At 32.7% G+C, this 27,914-nt stretch overlaps 1 protein-coding gene across 1 annotated transcript; it reads right to left on the bottom strand.

The window, feature by feature from the left end:
- Positions 1–475: 475 nt before the first annotated feature.
- Positions 476–27,914, bottom strand: LOC134706414 (inter-alpha-trypsin inhibitor heavy chain H3-like). Its single transcript, XM_063565371.1, has 12 exons — positions 27,858–27,914; positions 22,584–22,741; positions 21,475–21,585; positions 19,262–19,503; positions 18,056–18,222; positions 11,636–11,930; positions 8,217–8,926; positions 7,843–7,933; positions 3,921–3,968; positions 3,051–3,164; positions 1,124–1,489; positions 476–744 (listed from the first exon to the last, which is right to left on the bottom strand). The coding sequence occupies exons 1-12, from the start codon at positions 27,912–27,914 to the stop codon at positions 506–508; spliced, it is 2,598 nt and encodes an 865-aa protein (XP_063421441.1). The 3' UTR covers positions 476–505.

Below are 27,914 nucleotides of genomic sequence, written 5' to 3'. Positions count from 1 at the left end.
TTTTAAAATCTCTAGTAGCCTTTGTTAACTTGGCAAACTGTGCCTAGTTTTCAAATAAAAAATGACTTGGTATGAATACATGTTTTTACAATGTCCATTGTTATATTACACTGTTGAGTGTTAATTCAACTACAATCTTTAGGATTGCCAACACGCTCAGTTAAAAAAATAATTGTATAAACATATACATTAATACAATATAGATCTCAATGCTCTTCAACTTCGTACTTTATTTGGCTTTTTTTTTATTTATTTTTTTAACTTTTTTTTTTTTTTTTTTTTTTTTTTTAACTTTTTTGGATTCGAGCGTCACTAATGAGTCTTTTGTAGACGAAACGCGCGTCTGGCGTATATATAAAATTTAGTCAGTCTGTCCTGGTATCTATGATGAGTTTATATACATCAGCAAATTTATGTAAATGCTAATTAAAATAGTAAAAAACAATTCTATATTTGAATTGGTCCCGTGTTTTTATTGTATACATATGAATAGACCTAATCGCTTTCAAGCATGAATATTAGGTACAATATACTTTGAAATATTTTCCTCAAACAGGCCTTCCATAGGCTTGGGAACATTCCAGCATGTCGTATCCTCTCCAGTAATAGCGTTTTGTTTCTGTTTCAAATTCGTATAGAAACGATGTGTACGACCATCTCCAACTTCTAAGAAATGACCATGTTCATTACCTTGCTTATCCAATGTAATCTTGACCAGCTTTGTTGATTTATGTACAAGTTCTCCTAAAACAATATAATTTACAATACAATTATGTGACCAAAGTTGCGGAATTTTGTTTTTAAATTCATTTGTAATACTAGTACTAATATGAAATGTAAAATAGAAAAACCCGCCACATTATCACGTGCCTCACACCGTCTCAAGTCGAGGTCTACATTGACTTAACATGTTAACATATTACAGAAGTCACTTCTCACCTAGAAAAAACAATTTTTTGTCTTAACATTCTTTTAAAAAAATAAATTATCTAAAATGTATTCCCTTCTGAGATTGTACCAAATTATTAAACAAATGTCTGTATTGGTGAGAAAATAATCGTAAGTATCACATATGACTATATGTAAAAAGCATTTTATTACATGATTTTATAAAGTTCCTCACCAAGAACCCCTGATGCAAACTGAGATATCCCTGTCTCTTTTTCTATAAAGATGTTTAAGTAACTCATTGCCATGGTTGTATCCTGTTTCATATGTCGTCTGATGGTAACGATGATGTCATTTCCAAAGTCAATCGTCATAGTTCTGTCATGGCGACCAACATACTTCACGATGATAGAAACATTGTCTATTTGGAAAATGTTTTTGTCATCCCATGATTGGGATGCTCCATTGAAATAAATGCTACTAGGTTTTACCAATATTTTCACAGATGGTGAATGAAAAACAAGTTCCCCGAAGAATGTTTTTAAGTCTCCGTGTTCATTTCTAGCAGTCGATTCCACAACTCCAGCATTGATGGTGACACCTTTAGAAATATTAAAAGAAAAACATAATATGTTTTGTTATAGTTAGAATTTAAAAAAGTTTCGAAACAAGTGTGTAAAAAAGCTATATAAAACCAGGTTAAGTCCGCCATTTTCTACATATAAATATTCTGCACTAAGTCAAGAACTAATATAATAGTTATTATCCATTTGTTTGATGTGTTTGAACTTTAATTTTACCATTTGCTTAGGGACTTCCCGTTTAGGATTTCCCTAGGAGTTCGGTTGTTTTGTTATTTCACGTTTTGTTTGGGCAGTTAAGCTTCAAACTTCTTCTTTTGCCTGTGCATACATGCACAATAACAGCTGCAATAACCTCATTTGGAGGTCCTGTAAATAATATTTATATATGAACCAAGGTATTACACACACATATATTTTGCCACAAGATTAATGAATCTAAATGATGCTTCCTACATGAATAACCTTTGAGTATCTAACCAGACTACTTCTATGTTATTAACTTTAAATGTTAACGTTCTCATATCTACTATTTTGACGAAGCCTACATTTGATTCGTTTAGGAAAGTGTTCAACATTTCACAATTGACAGGAGCCTGTAATTCAGTTGTTTTTGTTTGCATTGGTGTGTAGCATTATTGTTTTTCGTTCATTTCAAACATAAACTAGGCCGTTTCCTTTCTCGTTTGAATTTGTCTTTTCGGGGTCTTTATAACTGACTATTCCGTATTAGCATTGTTGAAGGCCGTACGCAGTGACCTATTATAGCTGTTAATTAGTATGTCATTTTGTTTCCTCTGGAGAGGTGTCTCATTACCAATCAGACCACACATTTCTATTTTTATATGAATTGACAGTATAATAAATAACTATATTGTTTTCCTTGTGTGAAAACTATAATGAAATTTCGCTTAACATAAAGATTAAAATTTACCTAAATCTATTTAATACGAATTTTTATTGAAAAACGCATTCTTACATTAAATATAACATTCCAAGCAGGTTTTTTGATTGAAATAATCTACTTTATTGATGTTTTGTATCAATTGTTAGTATATTAGCGTCCAATGTTAGACATTTCATATATGCTATGGTAGCGTAGCTACCATTTGACTTTTATCGGGGCTAGTATGCAATCAGAAATAAAGCCAGGATAGGAGTTTTGAACTATAAAAAAAAGGCAGGATGAGACACTTTGGCAAAAAAAAGGCATGATGACAATTTATTAAAAAAAAAGAAGTATAGGTAATTCTTTTGATACGAACAATAACATTACCCATATTCCCTTACATTTTGAAAGTGCGATTTATCAAAAGTTCTTTTTTACCTCTCTGATGCCAGTTTCTTTTGGATCCATCTCCTAATATTTAATCTGACATAGATTTTTATTTACAGTATCTACTTCATAGTATATTCTTTACTTTTAAGAATTACAATAAGTAAACTGCACATGCCGTTTGGTGGAATATAGAATTCTTTTGAATTCGACAATGCACTCAATATTGTCGTCCAAGTTTTTAAGCGGATAACGTGTGAATGCAAGAGGATTACAAAACAAAGAAACATTTAAAAAAACAGTACCTGACACTGGGTCCTTCAACAACTGGAGGATTTCACCATCCTTTACTTTAATGTTAAAGCAAACTGGCAACTCTAAACCCTTCATGCGAACCATAAAATGTGGATCTCCGCCAGCTAAAACGGGATACACATTTCATAGTTAAAAAAACTATTGTTTAAAAACTTATTCTTGTATGTATATTCAATTTGAAAATTTTTCATGTCGCAATCTTTTAATTTTTTATATAACTCAACATATATCTCTATCAAACCATATTTGAAAACTATTATTTAAAAACTTATTTTTGTTTGTATATTGGAAGTTTTTCATGTCAAATTTCAATATATCACAACATTCGTCTTGATCAAAACATTTTTTTAAAGTATTCTTACTAAATGTTCAAGAGTTTAGATAGAAGTAGCAAGATATGGGGTTAACCAATAGGTATAAACTATGAACGCATCATAGATCTCAGGATTAAACATGTGTACCGAAGAAGCTCATTCGCTTTCAAAAGACTCGTAAGTGATGCTCAAAACTGAAGTGCTTCAATAAGCTTTACATATTTCAATACTTTAAATACAAGTAGTTTATAGATTAAAACACAGGTCCTGTGATCAAACTTTGCTAACAAGGATCTGACAACACTCCGTTTTATTTTCTAACCTGGTCAATATTAATTTTTGATTTACATCAGCCAATAAAATCTCAGCTTTCAAACATTTGAAGGTGAGGTATAACTCGACATAAGCAAAGGATCAATGAGTTTTTAAAACAGACAGTAGATTTAGTGTTTTCAGATCATTGTAAACAAAGCTTATACACATAATCTGTTTTAACATCAATCTGCCAATGCCAGTGCAAACTTCGTTAATGTATGTTAAAAGTACCTCCTCCACTGTAACTTCGTCCCGACGGGCCTCTAGAAGATGGTTCAACTAAAACAAGAAAAATAGAAACCTCCCTATTAAAGGGGCATTAGCTACGAGATAAGAAAAAAATTAACATGATTTTGTTTTGTTCAATCATTAATATATTAAGTGAAATGATGAAATAATAATTCGTTTTAGCTACCAATTTGGTTCAATTTTGTCAAAATAAGCAAAGAAACATTGTTGATAAATTATTAACTTGCAAGTGAATAATTCGACCTCATTGAATCCGTATCCATGTTACCTTTAATTTAATCCAATAGCTAAAGATTTGTTACGCATGTACAAATCGTGATCAGCCGTTAAAGGGAAAAGAATGTCAACATTAAAAGTGAAACAAAGGTGAACCATGTCGTTGACCGATTCGATCTACAAACGATAATTATCTTTTTATCTAACCTATAACACGAAATCAAACAGACCTAGAACAATCCAAATCCACGAGGTCGAAATATTTTCTGATATTTTTATGTTTATTTTTATTTCGGGTTATGCCAATCGGTAGTCTCCGGTGGTCACACAATATTGTATATCAGTTTACTAATAATACAGGTTTATTCGAAGTTTAAATCCGCATTTATCATCGAGGGCTCCTTTTTAATCTGTTTTCTAAACTTTTACTAGGTCTGTCACGTGACGTTAACGTATTGTGACGTCACTTTTAGAATTTATAACGTTTCATCGGGAAGCTTGCTCAACCCCAAACACCTACCCGACATTCGCCTTTTTGGATTATATTTCTGCTGTTGATGTTTAATGTATTTCAGGTGTATACTTAGTGGCGGTCAAGAAGACTTGAAAACATATTCAGCTTTTGATAATGGTTTTTCAGATTAAGAGTATCATTTACGTTAGAGGTAGAACTTTTCGACTCGTCTAAAATTACATAAATATTGCAATGGTTGTGTCCAGTTTATAACATTAACTGTTAATTCGATTACACGACATCGCGCATGCTTTGGAGGATAAAACATTTTATATAGATCGAGTCATTCGAATACCAGATACTGATAAGAAAAAGACAATGCTAGTTTTATTCCATCTTCTAGTCAGCGGATATCTTGATGAAGGACGCTTGCGAATTAAGAACAGATAAACTTTTGTTATTGTGTCCTGTTAAATTGTTCCCTTTAAAAAGTTTTGGATTCTATGTATAATTTTTGGACTAGTTTGAATCTCGGTCTATTTCTGTAATTTATTCTTACATACTTTTGATTTTTTAACCCTGTATGCGTACATTGCCTATGTAAATTTTAAAATTGTTTGTATGCACATTGAACGACAAATTTATGTGACGTATATAATTTTTCTGACGTCGGACACTCAAGTAGATCCATGTGTTCGTGGATATGTTTTTGTGTCCTGTTAAATTGTTCCTTTTAAAAGTTTTGGATTCTTACATACTTTTGATTTTTTAACCCTGTCTGCGCTCATTGCCTATGTAAAATTTAAAATTGTTTATAATCCAGGTACTTTTGATAACTATTGTATGCACATTGAACGACAAATTTATGTGACGTATATAATTTTTCTGACGTCAGACACTCAAATCAATCCATGTGTTCGTAGATAGTAGATGTTGTTGTGTCCTGTTAAATTGTTATACGATGATGACTGATGTTCCCATATTTTGACTATTTTATTGATTGTGACTGTTTATTTAACGCATCATGTAAATGTAACGGAATTTGATGAGACTGTTATTAAAGTGAGAGGGTTAGCGCTATAGAACCAGGTTTAATCCACCATTTTCTACATTTGAAAATGCCTGTACCAAGTCAGGAATATGACAGTTCTTGTCCATTCGTTTTTGATGCGTTTTGTTTTTTTATTTTGCCATGTGATTATGGACTTTCCAAATTGATTTTCCTCTGAGTTCAGTATTTTTGTGATTTTACTTTTTATATCTAGAAATTCATTGTGCATATATACTTATATATGAAGGCGTTTCGAAAGAAGAATAATTTAAATGTATTTAGATATATTTGACTGTTTGTATTATCTTTTATACAACGCAGTACGCATTTTATTAGTATATGGTAATTACTCCAGCAAATATATTTCAGAGTGATTTCAAAACACCATTAGAATGAAACATTCCATATAAAAAAAGAAAGGGAAACTTCCATGACAAAATGCTACTCATTTTCTCCCTACAAAATGCACACACAACAAATAAAAACAAACATGAAGTCTGAGTTCTGTTCTGACTTATAAACAAGAGACTCTCAAGAGCCTGAATCGCTCACCTGAATTGTTTTGGTTTAATCTCTCATCAATGATTATTTTGGCTTTTCAATTTATTTAAATGTTCTTTGAATCGTCATATTTTCTTCATAAGCAACAAAAAATCATTTTCTCCTATGTTCTATTTTAGCTATAGGAGCTGTTTCTTGACATACAAGGAAATGAAATATACAATTTATACAAGATACTCTGAAACTCTGAAACTCATTTCGCCTAAGTTTGGCTGAAATTGATACAGCAGTTTCAAAAGAGAAGATTTTTTAAAGTAAGTCAACATGATGAACAAATTGTGAAAAAAAGTCTTTAAATAGCAATAACTCCTAAAGAGGTCAATTGACAATTTTGGTCAAAGGACTTATTTGTAGATCTTACTTTGCTGATCATTTTTGCTGTTTACAGTTAATCTTTATCTATAATAATATTCAAGATAATGACCAAAAACTGCAAAATTTCCTTAAAATTACCAATTAAGTGGCAGCAACCCAACAATTGGATGTTTGATTCATCTGAAAATTTCAGGGCTGATAGATATTGACCTAATGAACATTTTTACTCCATGTCAGATTTGCTCTTAATGCTTTCGTTTTTTAGATATAAGCCAAAAACTGCATTTGACCCCTATGTTCTATTTTAAGTAACGGCAGCCATGTTTTTTGACGGATCAAAAATCGAAGCTCACATTTTGTGCAGGATATACTAAGGAACAATCATATTAAGTTTCATTCAAATCCATTCAGTAGTTTCAGAGGAGAAGATGTTTGAAAAATTGTTAACGACGACGGACGCCAATTGATGAGAAAAGCTCACCTGGCCTTTTAGGCCAGGTGAGCTAAAAAGAAGATGTAAGGAAATCCAGTCTGTCCGTTTGGGAGCCCGGGATGTACAGGAACGTACTCTTGTTTGGTCAGAATATGGACTTTAAGTACGATGCCTTGCATAGAGAGAGTGCTATGCAAACTTTCAATTAATAAACCAATCTCTCACAATCAAATCAATCTGTTTAATACGGGGTCCAAGATCTCATTTTTTTCTTTTTCGCTTGTTCCAAGAGATCCTATCCCATGTGTTTAATTAGTATATCAGTCAATCAATCAACCAACCAACCAACCAACCAACCAGTCAATCGGTCAATCAATCAATCAATGTGTAGGAGGGACAGACCGTTAACAATTTGTTTTAAAACAATTGATTTATATTCAATAGTTAATATCGTAATATTTTCTTAAGAAAAAAAATTCAATGTTTACTTCATCATGTCCATTTCTAAAGTGAATAACGTGAATGCTGTGACCGTCTTTTTAGTTGTTCTCTTTGTAAACAGGTTTGATGTGTATATCCACTAGTGATTCAAGTGCTAGTATCAATTTCCTTGTATTATTGGTCAGTTCGAGGAAAGAAGATAGGGGTAGGAACTGTTTTCCTTTCCGGACCATCTGCATTCTCCCCACCATAAGAATTGGTTGCATTTGTGTGCTTCTATGCAGTGTTTAGATTATATTTATATTCTTACATGTCTTTTTCTATGTCAGCTATGGTGTTACAGTTTTTTCTTTCACATAAAGTTTTAGATGATAGCATCAGTATCTCCTTTTAAGTGTTTCGTTAGTGTTTGTTAAAAAATAATGTTTCTTACGTTGAGCATCTTTATTCTCTTCGAATGATTCGACATCTTTTTCATCTGGTTTTGTAACTACCATGGATGTCAAGGGTGTAACAAACTTATACTGTAAATAAAAAAAATGTATTTTAATTTTAATGGTAACTAAGGTAACTTATGCATGCTCTCTGAATATTCTTTGTTAAAAAAAACTCATAACAATACATTTAAATAGTAGTGTAGTTTTGAAATATCAATTTCAAGTAACATCTGTGTAATTATTACATAAATACGATACCATGCTGATAATAGTAATTTAATCCTAATATGCTGTTAGTAGTAATTAAATCCTAATATGTTTTAAGCCATATAAATAGTTAAAGAGCAAATGTATTACACGTCGTCTATACCTTAAGAGAAAGATCTAAAGCTCTTCGATTCAATTGGTTTTTTTCTTCAGCATTGTTAACTTCTGTAGCAGACTCCAACAGTTGTTTTATTGTTAAATATGCCCATATTCTCTCTGTAATTTTGTGGAAATCCTCAGGTTTTGTCAGTTCTGGAACACCTTTTTTTACATCTGAATCAAGAGACAGTTCTATATGTCCGTCAGAACCGTCCCCAGTTACAACCAATTCCACTTCATTGACATCACCATCGAACATTTTACCAGCAACAATTATTTCTTTTCCATCGAAAAACGTATCAAAATTCAGCCTTGTAACATTTTCAACAACTTCAGCGTCTTTTCCAAGATATTGAAATTTCAAATTTTGTAACGTCGCAGACGATATTTCATCATAAAACCCTTTTATCTGCAAAGAAGAATCTGAATCTTCAAAAATTCTTCGGGCAATTCCTTTGTTCTGAACAGCAAGCTTCTTGATGAAAGTAAAATCAGCATCATCACCAAATGCAAGACTGAAAATTTTAATCCCCTTGGTGTTATATGTTTTCACATTTTTCAGAATTATATTGGGCATTGTTTTTCCTATTCCATCGGTCATAAATACAATCAATTTGATACGTTGACTGTAGCGTTCTTTGCTCCAATTCCTAAAGCCGGTTACCCCATTTAGAAGTTGTATTCCTTTCTCCAAGGGATCGTTAATTCTTGTTCCTGTACCAAAATTAATCATTTTAGTTATTACAGTTATCAATTGTAAAGTTATCTCGTATCGTCAGAAAGATAATTAGTTATTTTAAACTACTATACTTAAATTATATTCAGTATTGAAGTGGACAAGAACATGCATATTTTCGTTTTCAATTAGATCATTAAATTTGTTCAGTCTATTTTACTTATTCCAGAATAACTTATTTAAAACGTGCACATTCCTTTAGATGTTGATTGCTGTTGACATTCAAAACACAAACTTAATAAACCTTTTTTCTCAATGCAAAAGTAATTTTGTAATTCATAAAATAATGTTGACAAATAACAGCTAACATACTTTTTTCTGACCTATCTATTCTGCATCGTATTATTAGCTGATTTATATGTTTTTCATTTACAAGTCAACACAAAATCAGTGCAGAAAACTGCCTACTTGGTTTTTTCTTCTTCGTGTAATGCCGTGTATTCGTTTTGTTGTGTAGGAGTGTGGGTTTATGTCTTTAATGTTTTTATTTTTCTTTATTTTCTTTTTTATGAAGGGGTGACCTTTCTTTTATTCGTTGTATTACCTTGTTTAACTTTATTCATGATATAGAAACTTTTTGTACTGCTCGCTTAGAGTGTGGGAGATCGTAAGTGCGATCCTCGGTTGGGTAAAACTAAGACTGGAAAAATAATATTTACAACTTGTCTGCTAGGGAAGCAGCAAATTGATGGAGAAAAAATTGGGAGTCAGAATAATGTGCTGGGATAAGATAACGAATCATCTTGTAGTTCTATGGGACCAAACATTGGATGGAAAATAACCTATACAGAAATAGCCGAAAAAAGAATTGAGAATATGGGAAAATATGGTGTATTGGTATAGGGACATCACTATAATATACACATGGAAAAAAGTATTGCAACACCTTGATTTTCTAAAATTTGCAAAATCAGCCTTTTTTATGAATGAAACATAATAAAATATTTGTATGATATTATTGCAACATAGTTTATGATAACATTGGCATTTAAACGAACAAAACATTTTTGAAAAAAAAATATTTATATAACCACAGTTTTGATAACAAAATGAAGTGTTTTTTGTACCAAAAAATGCATTTCACAACTTTTACTGTAGTCGAACATTAGTTTAAACATATTTATTTAAAGTGGATTGGGAAACAAGTTTTGCAACTTATATTAATCCCTTTCCACTTTGCGGGTGCGAGTGCTGCCTTGCAGCGCATTAGCCTACTCTTTTTCGAAATCTACAAGGGTGTCTTTAATGTGCAAGAGATATGGCTTTCTCTTAACACGGGTCCGCCATTTATCGTCCCCTTCCGACGGACTATCATCGTTTCCCCAAGACCATACTCGCAAATTGTGTCAAGGGAGAGCCGAAAATTGAGTTCCTGAAATTTTCATCCCGAACGGGAATCGAACCAGGAACCTTTGTGTTAGTAGTCCGATGCACTAACCACTACACCACGGCTCTCTCTGTCGAACATTACAATGTCAGACTTTTTACATTTCATCTTCAGATGACTGTTCACATCATGGGTGATTGTTATACGCCAAAGAATTATGACTTTGTGCGCAGCCTCCATTCAAACGTCTTCTGATTTCTGCCATAAATCGACTTATTTGTTGCTAAGGTAGCAGCAACCATTTCTGATGAAGGGCATTGTTTATTTCATGATGTGTTTGAACTGGGGTGTCCTTCGCGCACTTTCCGCCCAATAGTGTCCCATATATGCTCGATATGGTTCAAATCCAGGCTAAGATCAGGCCAAGGAAGATGAACCGAATTCTATTGGAACAATGGATCTTTCTCCACGATGCTAATTTTCAACTTTGACGAGCTCTGCACTACATTGGATACGGAAAACTGTGTGTCTATTCGTAAGCGAAGGTCTCCGAAATGGTTTTATCGCACAAAACCAGTAGCGATGAGTCTATCTGGACCAGTTCTTGTTAAAAGGCTCTCTTTTTTGGATTGTATTGTATGCAATGGGTTTCTTTCTGGTCAACTTTCATTATGCTTCATTTTTCCTAGAAAATGGTCTAGGGGGGTCTTCTTTATCTCGGAAGGTCTTTAACATCGTTTATTGCCTGATTTTTAGTCTCAAAACGTCTTATAGTGGAATGATGATGACCAACAAGACGTGCAGTTGTCACAGCGACATTCCTGCTTCTTTCATGCTGATTATCTGCCACCTTGCTGCAGTTAAGAGTTGTCGAGGAACCATTACAAGGTGTCAATCACATAACTTTAAAAACTTGGTTTTTTAAAGTGTTGAAAACAATGAGGATAAAAACATCTGTTTTGTTGTTTACGGGAACAGTAGCTGCATGTGCAGATAAGAACTTATCGAGTCGATAGTTATTGATTAAACTCAGGTGATAATTAAATAATGCTTAACTTATTCTATTTTATCAAATTATATCACAAAAAAATAAAGAGTGTTTTTTTAATTTCAATTTCAATTTGGTGTTGCAATACTTTTTTCCATGAATATATAATCTTTATTTTTATACTAAATGTGTTATCATTTATTTTAGATATATAGGGGACTGGTACTTATGTGTTTGTTGTTTCCTGTTTTTGTTTTTTTAATTCCTCGAATTAAATACATGTTTTCTACAGTAAGAGTGTATGATATTTTTTTACGCCACATATGTACATACATGATAACAACTTCACCTGTAGTAAATTATACGAGTTACCCATGTCATCAAAATATGCCTCCATCTTTTGACTAAACTCTCTTGCCTTCTGTATTGTATTGCTATTTACAGAAACCAGAGACTTCTGCCAAATTGTTGTAATTGCACTGAATACAATGATAGTAAATCTGTCTCCTTCATTTAAGTCTTGCAATATGTTTTCCAAGACATCACGTTGCTGTTGCATTTTCACTCCATACATTGAGCCACTTACGTCAAGAATGAACACAATGTCTTTAGGAATTGGTTTTATACCAGTCGGAGCAAAGAAGTGGACAAAGTATCCATCGACAACCTGTAATGACATTTTGGAAATCGATAATTATTAAAAGTAAATAATACCCTTGCATATCACTGAATAAACATGATTTATCGAAATGGACACCTTTTGCAGTATAGTTGATACTGTTCATGTTATTACTATGATGCCTAGTAGAATGTTAGTCTGTAATGGGATAACCAGCACCGTAGTCAGTACTTCGGTACTAAAATGATGAAATCACGAACATTGTTCTATTCAAATGTGCTGTCATACGCCATCTACTTTATAAAAATGGAAAACATGTATTGTAGGTTGATCTGATTAATCTGATTCCTTAGCTGTATTTGGTTTCATTTGTCGTCCTCTTTGTTTGTATCCTCTCTCCAATTTTTGTATTTGGTTTTGAACATTCATATATGTCAGCCGCCTTGAGCATCACTAAACAAACTCATCATAGATACTAGGATATAAAGTTCATATTTGCGCCAGACGCGCATTTCGTCTACAAAAGACTCATCAGTGACGCTCGAATAAAAAAATGTAAAAAAGGCCAAATAAAGTAGGAAGTTGAAGATACATCAATCATCAAAACATGCGTATGGTGTAGTAATCCATACCTTAAATGTCAATTACACAATGGAATGCAGATTCATTCTGTTAAGTTTCAGTCCTTTGGTTTTCATTCTCTCAAATGTTTTGAGTATTGGATTTCCAACACAGTTTTTCTTGAGCGTATGTAATTGTAAGTCATTTCAGAAACACGGATTTTTTTACATGGATTTCATATTGAACGTTCATTAAAGTGATTAAATCGTTATAGTAGAGCTTTCTTACATTTTGACGAAAGGTACGAACGAACATGAAGGATGCACTTATTGCATTTCAACAATAAATCGTTGTTTTATCCGGTAAAACTGCATCCTTTTCTACAACAAATTTATCTTTAAAAAATAAGCATATCGCAAATTCAGCTTAATATGAACGCTACAAAGTTCAAACTGTTTAAAAAGCATTAAATGGCTAAAAAAAATCCGAAAAATTAGGAGAGCAACCATTTTAACTTCAAAAGGGGGAGGTTGCTGTGGTTTTTCGTCTGAGTCAGAATTTTTGTCACTATAGGGTAACGGGTACATTTTTTTCAAAAGTACTATGAGAATTAGTCAAACATTTGAGATCTGAAGGGAAAAGGGTCGTCATGTTTCTAGATGGTAGTTTAGGTGGCAATCGAGATTTGAGCTCGTTAAAATTAGTCAAAAAATAAAAAAGAATATGGAAGTTCTTGTATTTTTGATTGACATGCAAAATGCTGCTGGTTCCCTTAATAGAATGTGAGATGGTTAGGTTATTTTTAGGAAACTTTTTGTTAGCGATGGCAGAATTAAAAAAGCAAAATAAGCAGCCAATCATATATATTTTAAGCAATATTAGTAAAAGAATACTTTTGTAAAGTTTTTTAACATTGGCCAGTGATGATGGTGGTTCTGATGCAAATAGTTTTAGATGATATTGTAGAATTAAACACACGATTTGTATATGATTGTGTTCAAGCGCGAGAGTGATGGAATGCACCTATTATAATAGCAGTAGACGATATTGATGATATTGATTAAAAAAAATCTATGGGAACACTTTATGTTGCAAGAGTTGATATTTGGTCGGTTAATTTAAGAAGTAAGCTTCTATGGATATTTCTCAGTTTTGGATTTTCAGAATAAAAATCATGAGATTTTTATAAAAATGAGTCTGGGGTGAACAATTTGCGAGTTTTACATGGTGTGAGTTAGAGACGGTAAGAAAGAGTTTTGAGCACAGATGATTCTTTTCTAGAAAATAAAACAGTTAAAATGAAATCTGACAATAAGAATGTGATACCTAGTTGAAGGTTTTTGGTGCTGAAATTACAAATTAAAGAAGGTCGTAATATATATTCTCAAATATTGCTCGGAGCACAGCATAGGTTAACAAACACATTTGGTACCGAGATCTGAAAAAAGCATGCTGATCAATGAATCGTTTCGTCTACAAAAGACTCAACAGTGACGTTCAAATCCAAAAAAAAAGGCAAATGAAGTACGAAGTTGAAGAGCATTGATGACGAAAATTCCTAAAAGTTTTGCCAAATACAGCTAAGGTAATAAAGATAGAAAGCCTTAGTATTTCAAATATGCAAAATTTTGGTAAACAATTGATTTATAAATATGACCATATCAATGATCGTTTTCCGTGATCTAATTATAAGTTGCCAGATTGGTCCTTTTACTATTGACTGATTTGCTACTCATTACAATACACAGTTATGTCGCTTTTTAATTCGGGAGTTTAGTGCCTAATAATAAAGGCCATAAACGTTTTAGTACATTTTGGGCTAGTGCCACCTCCATTGTTAGTTGCCATGACTATAAAACAAGATCATAAATGACAAAGCCAAGTTCATTTAAGATATTCCTGAATGAAACTCTGCTCCTTAATTGCCACTTTGATATAATAACGAATGGCAGATGTATAGATTTTACACAAGAGTTTTTTTTATTATACTGGCAAAAATTGAATTTTCGGTGGAAATCCTCTTAATTAGATTTAGGATGTTTGCTTTAGTTAACAGATTGTAATAAGGATCTTTTATTTTTTACGATTAAAACTAAGACAAAACGTGGATCACGCCGTGGAGAGCAGTTGTGTTGGAGAAAACAACGTGCTGATATTTTTTGCATGAACGATGGTTTTCTATATACTTGATTCTTAAAGTGAAAAAACGTCAAAGAAGTAAATCGCCGGCTTTAACCGTTTGAAGTCATTTATTAAAGCACATGTTTGTTTCTGATTTACTAGTTGATCATGTGCACCTAGCATTACAGTTAACTTTTCTGATTAATAAACATTATTCACCATTTATTCTGCAGTCTGCAGTTCACTCTGTAAAATGTGCTCAGGAATTAAACAGTTACATAGATCCTACAAGCAATTCATTTATTGGAAACTTGCAAAAGGCTGAACGGTAAACCGGTAGTGAAAAAGAACCCGATTAATATCATTATGATGAGGGACCTATGCAGTATGCATCAACATTCTAGTGAAATATTAGTTATTAGGGATTTGACTATGATACTTATAGCTTATACGTTTTTTTTACGTTTTGACGAAATGAATTAATAAAATCGTTTGGACATTAAGATATATGATGAACACACGTTTTTTTTTGTCACATAGCAAAACTGATCATGTCTAGAGGTAATTATCAGGCATGTTCTCATTTGATGTATACTCATTATTGTGGTTTACCTAGTTTGGATATACATTCCGATCTATTTGTTTTCAGACCCATATTTACATCAAGTGGTACAGCCAACTTAATTTAAAAAAAAAAGAAACTTAGTTACTGTTTACGGCAGCCAGGCTTATCATTGTTAAAAAGTTAAAAGCGGTTGATCCTCATGTTAACTTAGGTTTACAGTTATTACGTTCAGGTGGCGCTTTGGCTTCAGCTAAGTCAGATACTAATGAGAGATGCATACAGAGGCATGGAAATTGGAAATCTGATTTGATCAAAGACGGGTACATTGCAGATTCTTTAATAATATAATTTCAGCTTCTAAGAATTCAGGTTTATAGGAATATATTTTTTTCTTCTTTAGCCTTTCTTTAAGTTTTCTAGTGTTGCTGGCGAACGGAAATGGTAAAATGTGTTTGAAATATTTTTGCATATATTAATTAGTATAGTGTGTATTGCGGTTGTCTGCTCTATAGTCGGGTTGTTGTCGCTTTGACACATTCCACATTTCCTTTTTCAATTTTACTGATATTATTTTACGTTTCGAAGTATAGAGAATAATTGTTGTACTATTGGTTCCTTCATGTATACATGATTTGAGGTGGTAATAACTGTAGTATCACATGACAGGTCAATTTTCATGGATTCATTTCCCAATTTGACCATTTTATCGCCAACTTCGAACTTAAACTTTGTTGACTCATATTATTGTGTGCGTTTTTATATTTTGTAATTTATGTATTTGTTCTTTTTTCCAGTATACCTTTTTCTTGCATTTTTTTTATTGTAAACATAAGCCAATTTTCAGTATCGTCCAATATACATCTCTCGAGATGATCTGTCGAGCATTAGGATTAGTACACAGGTTTTCCATATGATCTGAGGTAACTTGGCTTTTGGTTTAACCTGGTCGGTTTTTGTTTATGACAGAGTCAAACTTTTCAAATCATATTGGCAGGTTTGAAGTTTGATTATATAATTATATAGATATTATTTCCATGACATAAGTTTGTGCTTGAAAAATATATTGTGCGGTTATGCAGTTGTAAACTTAAATTGTACTGGCTGCCTTGCCATCTGCTAAATAACCATGTTCGCCGTACACTACGTACCCAATCAAATTGTCCTTATTGAAGAAACATTCTTACTAAACATGTGCCTGTAGCCAATCAGAAATTGCGTTGTAATATGTTGACCTTTAACCCATGTGTTCAACCTTACTGTTGATGTAAATATCCTTTGTTTTTTTTAAGTCTTTGTTTACTCCTTGGTTTTGATTGTTATTGTCTATTAACCTGAATTCATGTGTGCTGTAAAAAGAATAAAGTAAGGTACATTCTGTCTTGTGGTAACCTTGTTTTATAACGATTTCTATCAGCTTTACGCACATCGGTATGAAAGTGCCCAACACTTCACCTTGGTTTAAGGTGTCGTAATGTTCAATTCCTGGGTTCATTTTCTTTACTTTTAAATACTCCTGGAAAATAGTGGCTGCTGCTATATTCTGCTTTATTGTTTTGTCAGCAATCATTTTCAAACGTTTTTGTTTGATTTCTTCATCACTTGAATTGACAAATCGTCTTTAACCAGACTCCATCCTTAGTTGGCATAAAACACATGAGCTATGCATTGCATGGCAAATCAATAGATCAACAGGTTTCACGATTAGTGGCCGGAGCATACACATTAAGAGTGAGGATCAAACACGCGGTCAGTGGGCAGATTCAACATTTATTTTTGCGAAGTAAAATCTAGGACACCTGTGTATTAAACGTTTTATTAATTATATGCCTAATACGGTTAGCACAACCGCACAAAATTGTGATCATGCTTTGACCCAAATATCATGATTATTTAGACGGAGTTGAAAATTGTTGAACGGTTCGGGCTTTCTCACTCACCATTCAACAATTTTCGACACAGGTCACAGCATGATAACTTATATTATAGTAAAACCCGGTTTCCTTCTAGTCTAGTGTGTGATCGGCAGTTGTGAGATGTGATTGAGGTTTTTTTTTCAAGTACATTAGTGTATTGTGTACCTAAGTGTACACGATGCATTAGCAGTTTTTTTTACAACAACTAGGTCGAAGATAGTGCTGGGAGATGTTTCTCCCTTGATGGTACATGTATAATCAGCGTGTAGTCATCACTGCTTTGTTTACATGCATTATCATTGGCATTGCCATATTTATAAATGAACTAAAACAAAACTTTGTAATGTTCGAAATACTCAGAGTTTGATAATCAAGGAACAGATTATACTGTATCGGTATTTAGCAAAACCTTTCGATATTTCGGATCATCAATGCTTTTTTTTAACTTTGTATTTTATTTAGCATTTAAATGTTTTATTCGAATGTCAGTGATGAGTCTTTTGTAGATGAAACTCGTTCGACGTGCAAAATCGAAAAGCATGGTATCTTTAATGAGTTTTTTAATAGTACTCATTTCACTACATGATGCTATTCACCATACATCAACTATGGATGTATATTCATAAAGATCTGCAAATTATATCTGTCTCTTAGCAGTTACTTTGATAAGAAAGTACTTAGTTCAAGTTGTATGAATAGGTATAGGAAGATGTGATGTGAGTGCCAATGACAGAGCCTTGGCTTATAACAAACAACAAGCTATAAAGGGCCCCAAAATTACTAGTGTAAAATCATTCTAACGAGAAAACTAACGGTCTATTATAAATAAAAAAGTTTCATAAAATCGACATATAATGTTGGATCTGTTTGTATGTTGTTTTTTTTAAACTCCCCAATCCGTACTTTATCTCTAACTTCATCAGATGTGTTATACAAATGGCAGCGTTTTCAGTAAACTAGAAATGTATTAATTTCTGATACATATCATTGTAACGTTTTTATGCTAATCTTACCAAGACCTCTCCGACATCAAAGTTTCTTTCAACGTCATATTCAATCACAAAGAGCCCGGATATTCCTTGGTCGGATTGCTGTTTTTGGTCATCAGTAGTAGGTGCATAGTGAATCACTGCTGATTTTGTTGTTGGCCTATTTATTGTCACCAAAGCATTCTGGCCTTCTAAAACATTAAATACACAATGACCTATCAAATACCATCATAATTATATCTGTAGTTGTCTTATCTAAATTTAAAAATTGTTTTTATTTTGTTTTTTTACTTTTAAGAATTTAATCAAGTAGTACTGAGCAAAAATCATGCAATTTCAAATATAATCTATCGTTAAATAAAATTGCTACGGATACATTTACCATTATATTATACAACCTTCGTTCCATTTAGTTGCATTATGTACACAACTTTTTGTGTATGTTTGCCAGTGTTTATTTCGCTTTTTAGAGGGAGGTTCTTAAAGTGGCTGATCAATCCTATATATTACATAAATTATTGTTTGGAGTAAAGATCTCCTAGTTTTTTCTATGTTTGATAAAATGCAGATTTGCTTGTGCAATGAAGCTTCTTTTTTATCAAGGTCTCCTATTGATAACGTATTACGGGCATCATCAGTTGGTTGTCCGTTTTTGGAATATAGATGTTCCAATAATCATAGAAACACTTTCGTGCTTTTCTGTGATTATTGCATCACCAAGTGAGACTGATCACTGAATTTGTAAATACAATTATCAACATTAAGGATACCATATATGAAGTATGCTCTGCTTACCAATCAAGAGATCCGGAGACCAAACCGGTGTTTGGTGGTGTTCATTTTACTCGTACATTTCTTTTCTATATTGTGTTTTGGAATGGTTTTGTCTGGCTCTCTTCGACAAATGCATTTTGATTGTTACTTTTGAGAAATTCCACCGTCTTTTCATGTCATGCACAATGTGCGTTTCTGCTCGATCCGAACCAGGAATACCATATCATGCGTATATACGAAGAATCTGCTTACTCTTCTGTAGTACCTGAGATCACCCCCAGTTTTTGGTAAGGTTGATGTTGCTTAGTCTTTAGTTTTCTATCGTGTGTGTTGTGTACTATTATTTGTCTGTTAGCCATAGCGTTGTCATTTTTTTTTAAACTACGATTTTGACCGTGCCTCTGGTATCTTTCACCCCTCTTTCATACATGTATATTCGTATATTTCGTCGCTTACCATCACTGTCAGAAAGTATGTCATTTCTTATTGGTGGCACAGAGACTTCAGTAATATCCCTTGACTCGTGTATAGCGACGTCTATCGTAAAATCTTCTACTATCTGACCGGGGTCAATATATATGATATGCTCATATTCCCCGTATACTCGTTCTAGCAATTCTTGGTAAGTCAGGTTGAATGTTACTGAACTCTCGGCTGCAACGTTAACATCAACACTAAACCGGTTGGCGTGCCTAGGTCTGTAACGATAGGTCAAAGTTATGTTATTACTGAACCAAAGGTTGTGAGCAATTTTAAACGGTGATCGATGTAATCTAGATTTGAAGCGTATGACTATCTTCAAATTACCCATCAAACAAAAGTGATACTCTGTCTGTACACTTCAGAACCTTTACTAAAACACTTCGAAGGATCTATTTGGTGGTCGAAGTCAATCATATCATAATTTAGAATAATGGCATGCAAATATTTCCCGTTCTTAAATCAGTTTACTTACTTTGTAGACAATACTAAATTCATTGGATGTTGGGTGTGTACTTATTGATAGTTTAGTCTTAGATAAGGGTTGAGCGCTCATAAACATGTTTAACCTTGCCACATTATGTATGTGTCTTCCCCAGTCAGGAGTCTGTAGTTCAGTGGTTGTCGTTGGTTCATGTCTGCCGTATTTGTTTTTCATAAATTGTTTTGTTATGAATTAGGCCGTTCGTTTTCTCATTTGAATTGTTTAATATTTTTCATGTCGGGACCTTTAATTACCGAACAAACAGAATCATTTTTTCTCATTGTTGAAGTCCTTATGGTTTCCAACATTTTCTTACATCCAACTTTGGTGGATTATTGGCTCATTGACAATCATAACACATCTCATTACATTTTTATTATAATTGTAAGAGTAAATGTGCATGAACTGTATTGACCATAGGACGCTTGATCGAAATATTACTATGTATTTAGAATTCTGAAACGTTTTTCGTGTATTGGATTTCGTGTCGTAAAGAGAATTCCAAGAAACACGAAGGGACACGAAGATTCTGACCTAGAACTCCACGAAAACTGGTACCTACATGTATTGAACTCACTGTCAATACAATATTCTACGAGAATCTGAAAGAATATTCCGCGCACACATGTATTTAAAAAAAAACCAGGATAATAAGAGTATACAGAGTTAAATTTATTATTAAGGCTTTTCTACCTCAGGCATAGATTACCTTAGCTGTATTTGGCAACACTTTTAGGAATTTTGGTCTAATGCTCTTCAACTTCGTACTTTTTTTGGCCTTTTTAACTTTTTTGAATTCGAGCGTCACTGATGAGTCTTTTGTAGACGAAACGCGTCTGGCGTATATACTAAATTTAGTCCTGGTATCTATGATGAGTTTATTTACAGACTTGTGTATACTATCTTCAGAATGAATTATTGACATGTACGGAAATAGAAAATCCCATCTATACACCCTAACGCCTTGACATCAATACTAGTATATAAGAATGCCAAAAGATTAGAGCATTTAATCCTGAGCATTAATTTTACGAGAAAATATTTTGTTAAGTTTGTTTGAAAATCTCCGTTAAACTTTTTATAGAATTGTCATAATTTCTATCTATTGAAATACGCACAACGCGTGTTCCATCAATCCCCATCAAAATGATTGGCTTGCATTGTCTTTACACATGCAAATCATAAATAATAAGAATGGATTTTAAGTCGGCCTACTCTCGTGGACAATAAACTGTAAGTGATTCTTGATATTAATTAATTAATTGATTAATTAAAACAATTATATCGAATGAAAGTGTTGTCTTTAAGAAATCCTAGTTATATCTAATAATGCATAGTTGTGTACAAACTTTTGTGAAATGATTCGAATGGTTTGTCCTCTTTTCTTTGCTGTTTCATACTTTTAACTAATGACTACTTGTATCAGGATGAATTGATCAAATTAGACCAAACACCCCTTAAGTGTAACTGTTACACTTTCTGTTCGCCACAGAAACCTTTTAATAACTCTTTTTAATTAACTAATGACATGCAAACATTTTTCATTCTTTAATCATGCCAGTCTACTGACTATGTACACCTTATTTATGGTGTATTGGTTGATATGCGCTGTCCTAATTAACAAACAAACAAAAAATCAAATGAAAGATGTGTCTGTCTTTAAGAAATCAGAATCATTTCTAATAATAAATAGTTGTGTACATACTTTTGTGAAACGATTCCAGCTGTTTGTCCCTTTTTCTTTGTTGTTTCGTACTTTTTCTTTGCTCTCTTTTTTTCATTGATTACTCCTGAATATAGTTGACCATCTATCTCCCTGTTGATTTAATGATAACATTATTAGCTAAAATAAAAGGAATCGAACACAACTTTTGCCGACTAATGAAGTGTTTTCCATATCATATAACTCTTGAGAATGAACATAATTTGAATATATTTGCTCGTACATTTTAAAATTATATAACGATACATACAGAATTACATTCAAAGAACTTTGTATATTAGTGATTGGATTAAAAACCAAGAATCGGGCTTAAATTGTCGTTCTTTGTCTTAAAGTCACATACACGCCACGTCTATGTTTTGAAGCACACTCATACAGAATATCTATATTTTGTTTGACTCTCTTTAAAGCGGGAACATTATGGTTTTAATACAATAAAATCAAATAGGACTATAGACTCGTCTGAAAAAAAATTATTCATAAACACTGAATCGATTGATATGCCTGCGCCTGTAACGATAGCTTCATGTTAGTAAAAACTGAATCAAAAGCTGTAAGCAATGGTAAAAGGTGATCAATACAGTCTAGATTTGAGTCTTATCAATATCCTTCATAATTTATCAAAATTATAAAATGCTGAAACTTGACTCTTGTGATAGATTTCCTATCTGAAAAGGAATACCACAATACACAAAGGTTCATTTTCAAGGAAGATGATGACTCCACGAAAGTTGGTACCTACAGAAATTAAATTGCAAAAAATAAGATCATACTAGTTGAAGTTTACAGACTTGCGCATAGTATTTTAAAATGAATCGTTGACATGTACAGGCATAGATAATCACCATCATTGTGCAATTAGACAAATTGACTACACTGCTCTATTGTATTTGTAGGATGCAATGAAATTGCAATATTAAGGCCTGAGTAATTTAAGAAGGAAATAGGACCTATCAGTTAATGGGAGCCATGTATACATTTAAATAATAGTGAAACTTAATATCTTCTGTTTCATACTATTTTTTTTGAATACAGTCACATGTATTGTTTTTATTTTATTTTTTATTTTTTCTTTATTTTTTTTGACTTACATGACAAACTCGGTGATGAATGCTGCATCAGGAAGAGTGACATCGAATTTAGCCTCTACCGACTTGTTATCGCTATTTGCCACAGTACTGGTAACGAGAGTTGTAGCAAACCTATATCTGATATCAGATTGAATATGAAGAGAAGTGATGTCTAGGTTCTGAAATTATCAAAGTATACCTAGAGCAATCATCACTAAATTGGTTAATGTCATCTTTAAATTTCTTCAAAAGTGTAGTTTAAAAATTTGCACTATTAAGATCAACTTGTTGTTAGTTTCATGTCTTTTCAATGAAACATTGTGCATCCATATTTAGGATGAAAACCCCAATACAAGACTGTATGTGAGCTATACAAATTGTTTTCTGGTGTCATTGTTTTGTGTGGCTGTTGTCTTGTTAATCGATATAATTGATACACATTTGTCAATTTTATTTACATGTAAAAACTATGTGAAATTTATTACAATAGATGTGTAGAGAAACGAACGGTTCAACAAGTAAAGTGTGTTTGACTTTAATTGTAAATTGTATCCGAAGAAGCACCGCTCATTATGTTAGAACGAAATGTCCTAATTGCTGTTTAAGTAAGTTCGATTCCTAAAGCCTGATAATTTTGCACAATAAGAGTTGCTTTGTTGAGAATGATATCACTGCAAACATAACATGAAAGATATTTGTTGATTTTATTATCGAAGACTTTTGTATGATATATGGGCATGACACTAATTAATTGTCATCTGGTATATTTCGATATATTTAAATATTAAAACTGACTCGAGAAAATAATTGTGGAAACAAAAGGTACAAAATCCCTAAATGCGCTTGACAAATCCCAAAGCAAAGAAATACGGTTTTTATTCCGGTTTTTGTCCCAAGGTCAAAGTTAGACCTTGAACAGTGACGGTATATCTGCACAAAATATAGAAACATAACAAACATCTAGACACCATGTGGTCGCGTCAATTTTTAAAATGAAGATATGAATAGGGTCAAATTACTTAGGTGGAGTATACAACAATTGCGATAAAAAATGTCAAAAAAAGAGATAGTATAAGAGAAAAAATCCTATCAATGTATACGTTAAGCAAATAAAAGAGTATAACATACTAAACTGAAACTATAACTAGTTCACAACAACGCCATTACTCATACAAACATGTGAATAAACACTCTAGCATGATGATATTTTTCGGCCTGCACATATAACTAGAAATATTTGAAATAATGTTGATTTATCGGTCGTCCCTCTGTCTATATCACTCTGTTCAGCTCTTAATATTATTCCGTATCATGTCTTTGTGACGTCAAATACGTTGACCCGGCTTTAATAACTTTGACTCGGACATATCAGCGACGTCATAATGTTTGAACCGACGTTAATAACTTTGACCCGAACTTATCAAGTCATACGTTTGTGCTGGCGAAACAAAGAAAACACTTCCGAAACACGCAAATATAGCCCGATAAATCGAGTATCAGATTATCTGCATATTGATATTGTAAAATATCAGCTGCTTGACATTATATGAAGGCTTGTTGATCTCGTTCGCTACGCTCACTCGACAAAAAGCTTCATATTATGTCTCGCAGCTGATATTTTACGATATCAACATGCAGATAACCTGATAATCGGTACATATCGGAAAAAATAAAGTTTGAAAAGAGGCGAAGGATACCAAAGAGAAACTCAAACTCACATGTCGAAATAAACTGACAACGCCGTGGCTAACAAAAAGCCAATAGACAAACAACGGTACAAAAATACAAAAATACAAGAAAGCCAAAACCTGCGCACCACGAACCCCTCAAAAAACCCGGAGGTGATCACAGGTGCTCCGGTAAATAATCAGATCCTGCTCCACATGTGGCACCCGTCTTGTTGCTCATGATAAAACAAACCTGATGTTAATCTAATTCGGTTAAAGGATTAACTCTATTTCAGTTCTTCGTGTCAAAAATCTTTTTGCCATAAGGGGTCTTTCACATAGGGCGGAGATACACTTAAAGTTGTGGATAGTAGAGTTCGTTTTTGATCACGCTTACTACATCTGCCCATTGAAAAAAAATGTGTGGTGATATCATCAAATTAAAAACTATATCGTAAAAGGACAGGCATGTCTCTATAAATGCTGTGAAGTTATAAAATAATTAATATTAACTTCAACATGTCTGGGCTTAAATGAAGTAGGTTTAGTGGAGACTTGAAAAACTCTGACCAAGAGATATTAATAGCTTGCATATCGGAATTATAATTACTTCGAATTCTTTTCAAAAATACGTGTATTTTTGTAACCCCAGTAAACCGCGCATTTTAATAATAAAAATCACTTCGGTGAAGCTTGATCCCAAAATTTTTGAAAAACTAAATCTTACTTGAAAAGTAAAGAGCTTATAAACAAAACACGACTTAGATTATAGCCATAGACGGGTAAGGAAGCAGAGTTTCGCATGGAGGAGAAATATTCCTTAATCTAAAACATCTTCTTAAACATTTTAACAGCAACATTACAGAAAAAAAAGCACAATATCAATATTTCTCGTTGAACCGAAATCTAAATTATCAAACATTTATACATAACATCGCATGCTTGTCCATTTAAAAAAATCAACGTTTGTGAACTTCATTGATATGAAATATGCTTGATATTCCTTCTGTGTTTCTTATGTCTTTATAACTTATCAATCGGTGGATCCAGGGGTTTCTCGGAATTGGAACCCCTTTTTTCCGATTTTTTTTTTTTATAATAATTATTATGTGAACGTTAACTTTCATGGCGTTCCGGTGTTGAAACCTTCGTTCTGAAATGGCTGTATTCGCTCTTGTTATCAGAAATTCAAAATAAATGTGACTTCTCTTTCTAGTAAAAGACAGTCATGTTTATTTTTTACTTCTACGTATTTCTATATATATATAAATGTTTTGCAAGTAATATATATAGCATTCGTCTTACGAATTAAAGTATCTGACTAATTATACGTTATAGATAATGCATATTTTAAGGTTTTTCTTGTCGTAGAACACACCGAGGGGTGTCAGGATTGATCAAATGAAAGACCGACCGTAGGGAGAACAAAACCTTAAAATATGCATTATCTGACTTATTTACCGTCATAAATTTTTTTTATTTTTTTATAAAGATTTGCAAAATTTAGTATCCTATTTTACCGACAACACTAAAGTGGGATAATCCTTTCTAATGCGTTCTGGTTTTAATACGCCCTACGGCTCATCGGTGATGCTCGAATTCAAAAAAGTTAACAAGGACAAATAAAGTACGAAGTTGAAGAGTAATGAGGAGCACAATTTCTAAAAGTTTTGTCAAATGTAGCTAAAGTAGTCTATACCTGAGGTAGAAAAGCCTTAGTATTTCAAGTCATAAAAACTATTTTTAAATTCCTAAGAACTGTAAAAAGATCGATTAATTGAATGGTTGTTGTTTGCGAGAAAGATCAAGTCTAAAGGACAAATATTTCAAGCATGGCCAATTAACGGAGATAGAGCCGTATACAATGGAGAAAATAAATAGGTATCCAGTGACATATATATTTTTTAGAATGTTATATTTTTCGACAAGATAAAAACAGAAATTCAACCAAAATAATAGTACTGTAGTAAAATGTATCGTTATTTCTACTATATTTTGTTTCACTTTTTTCATTTTTTGCTTCTCGAAGGAAGCGGAGCCACATTGTGCATTAACAATTTCTGACATGTAAGATTATGTGCGGTCAACGACGGGATTGCATATTACAATAACTAAAACAAAGATCATTCAGTTAACGTACTCCTCAAAAAACAACTAAAGTTAAGTTATAGTTATTGACCAAGCAAGTCGGTATATAGAAGTTAATCTGCACAGCTCAGGTGACCCTTATTAACCCGAACGACGTAGGAGTTCGGGTTAAAGGGTCACCCTGAGCGTGCAGATTAACCTCTATATACCGATTTAATTGGCCATTAACTGTTTTAACACATGACGTCATTAATTCACGAGAACGTTTAAGATGTGGACGATGTTCTGCAATCCACGGATCCTAGGAAAGTTCCTTGTAGGATTGTAGGGTAAAGAGATTGGGAAATACGACTTTGGTAAGTTTTAAATTGTTAGCTTTTTTTGGTTTAGACTTATTAAATTTGCGATTTAATAAAAGGTGTTTTTTTTTTTAATGTTTCTGTTAAATCTATTCCCATTTTTTTTATTTAATCAATGTTAATAAGTGACGATTAAGACTTTGACAAATTTTGTACTTTTAAATCGTTGTATGAAGAAGAAAAAACATTACTGAAAGAGTTATTGAGCTTTTGAATTTCTTTCCCTCAATGATATGCTTTAAAAGAGAAAGATAAACAGATGAAGATTACCTACATTTTAAATGTTGAATAAACAGAAAATACGTTTCTCTTTCCAATCTTTTACCCCCCTCCCCGAAATTGCTTTATATCTACTGTATAAATTTTAAAGACACGTCCATCTAAATAAAGTCTGCTTGATTTCCAGCTAATCTACCTGTTTACAAAGAAATTAAAATGACAACCCCCCTTAAATTCGATCCAAAAATATGGGGAATAGATATTCATAAAAAATTCTATTGAGTCTAAAACTAATCCAAATCAGATTTGTTTTATTCGGATATTCTTAGATACATTTCTTTTTTGGCAGAAATTACCAAAAAATATTTTAATCATCTTTCTGAATTTAAAACACTGATTTAAGATTTATGTTGTACACAAAATATAATAAAAGGTTTTATGTTCAAGCTAAAATGAAAAAAAAGGAGTAAGAAACCTTTCATTTTTCCTATTTTGACACTACGATGTTTGTACAAAGTTCAACTTTTTCGTAATTTCAAGGCAGATGGATGATTCGGGGGGGGGGGGGGGGGGGCTAACATTTCGTCACCCTAGTATTGGAAAAAAGTATCGTGTTTTAGCTTAAAATAGTCCACTATGTTTTAAGTCTCGCTACACTCGGCGATATTTTTTTTTAATTTGATAGAATAACGCCCCTTCAAAATTTAGGAACCGCCCCTAAAGGTAAAAATAGATTTGAACTGTGCAGATTATCTGAGGTAGTTAATGCACACCTTTGCTGTGCATTATCCAGATTATAGCACAGTAAGAACAAAGAGATTTTACTCATGTCATGTGTTAAATGACTTTAAGATCAAATGAAAATTAACATTCATGTTACAAAAGATGTTATACTATTATACTTACCCACACACATACATAAATGATATATTATAATGAAAATAACAAAAATTAAAACTTACATTATTTTTGGAATATGCTATTGTAAACAACAGAAAAACTAAACATTTTGCACCCAT

The sequence above is a fragment of the Mytilus trossulus genome, chromosome 1, assembly GCF_036588685.1.
Source record: "Mytilus trossulus isolate FHL-02 chromosome 1, PNRI_Mtr1.1.1.hap1, whole genome shotgun sequence".
NCBI classification, from domain to species: domain Eukaryota; kingdom Metazoa; phylum Mollusca; class Bivalvia; order Mytilida; family Mytilidae; genus Mytilus; species Mytilus trossulus.
This window is presented reverse-complemented; position numbering and strand designations above follow the sequence as displayed.

Bases quoted from the DNA above. Each gene is read 5' to 3' on its own strand.
- LOC134706414 (XM_063565371.1), bottom strand. From the start codon at position 27,914: ATGGGTGCAAAATGTTTAGTTTTTCTGTTGTTTACAATAGCATATTCC. The intron at 22,742-27,857 runs GTAAGTTTTAAT...TGATAATTTCAG, and splicing joins TAGCATATTCCAAAAATAAT to AACCTAGACATCACTTCTCT. The intron at 21,586-22,583 runs GTAAGTCAAAAA...TTAAATCAACAG, and splicing joins TTCATCACCGAGTTTGTCAT to GGAGATAGATGGTCAACTAT.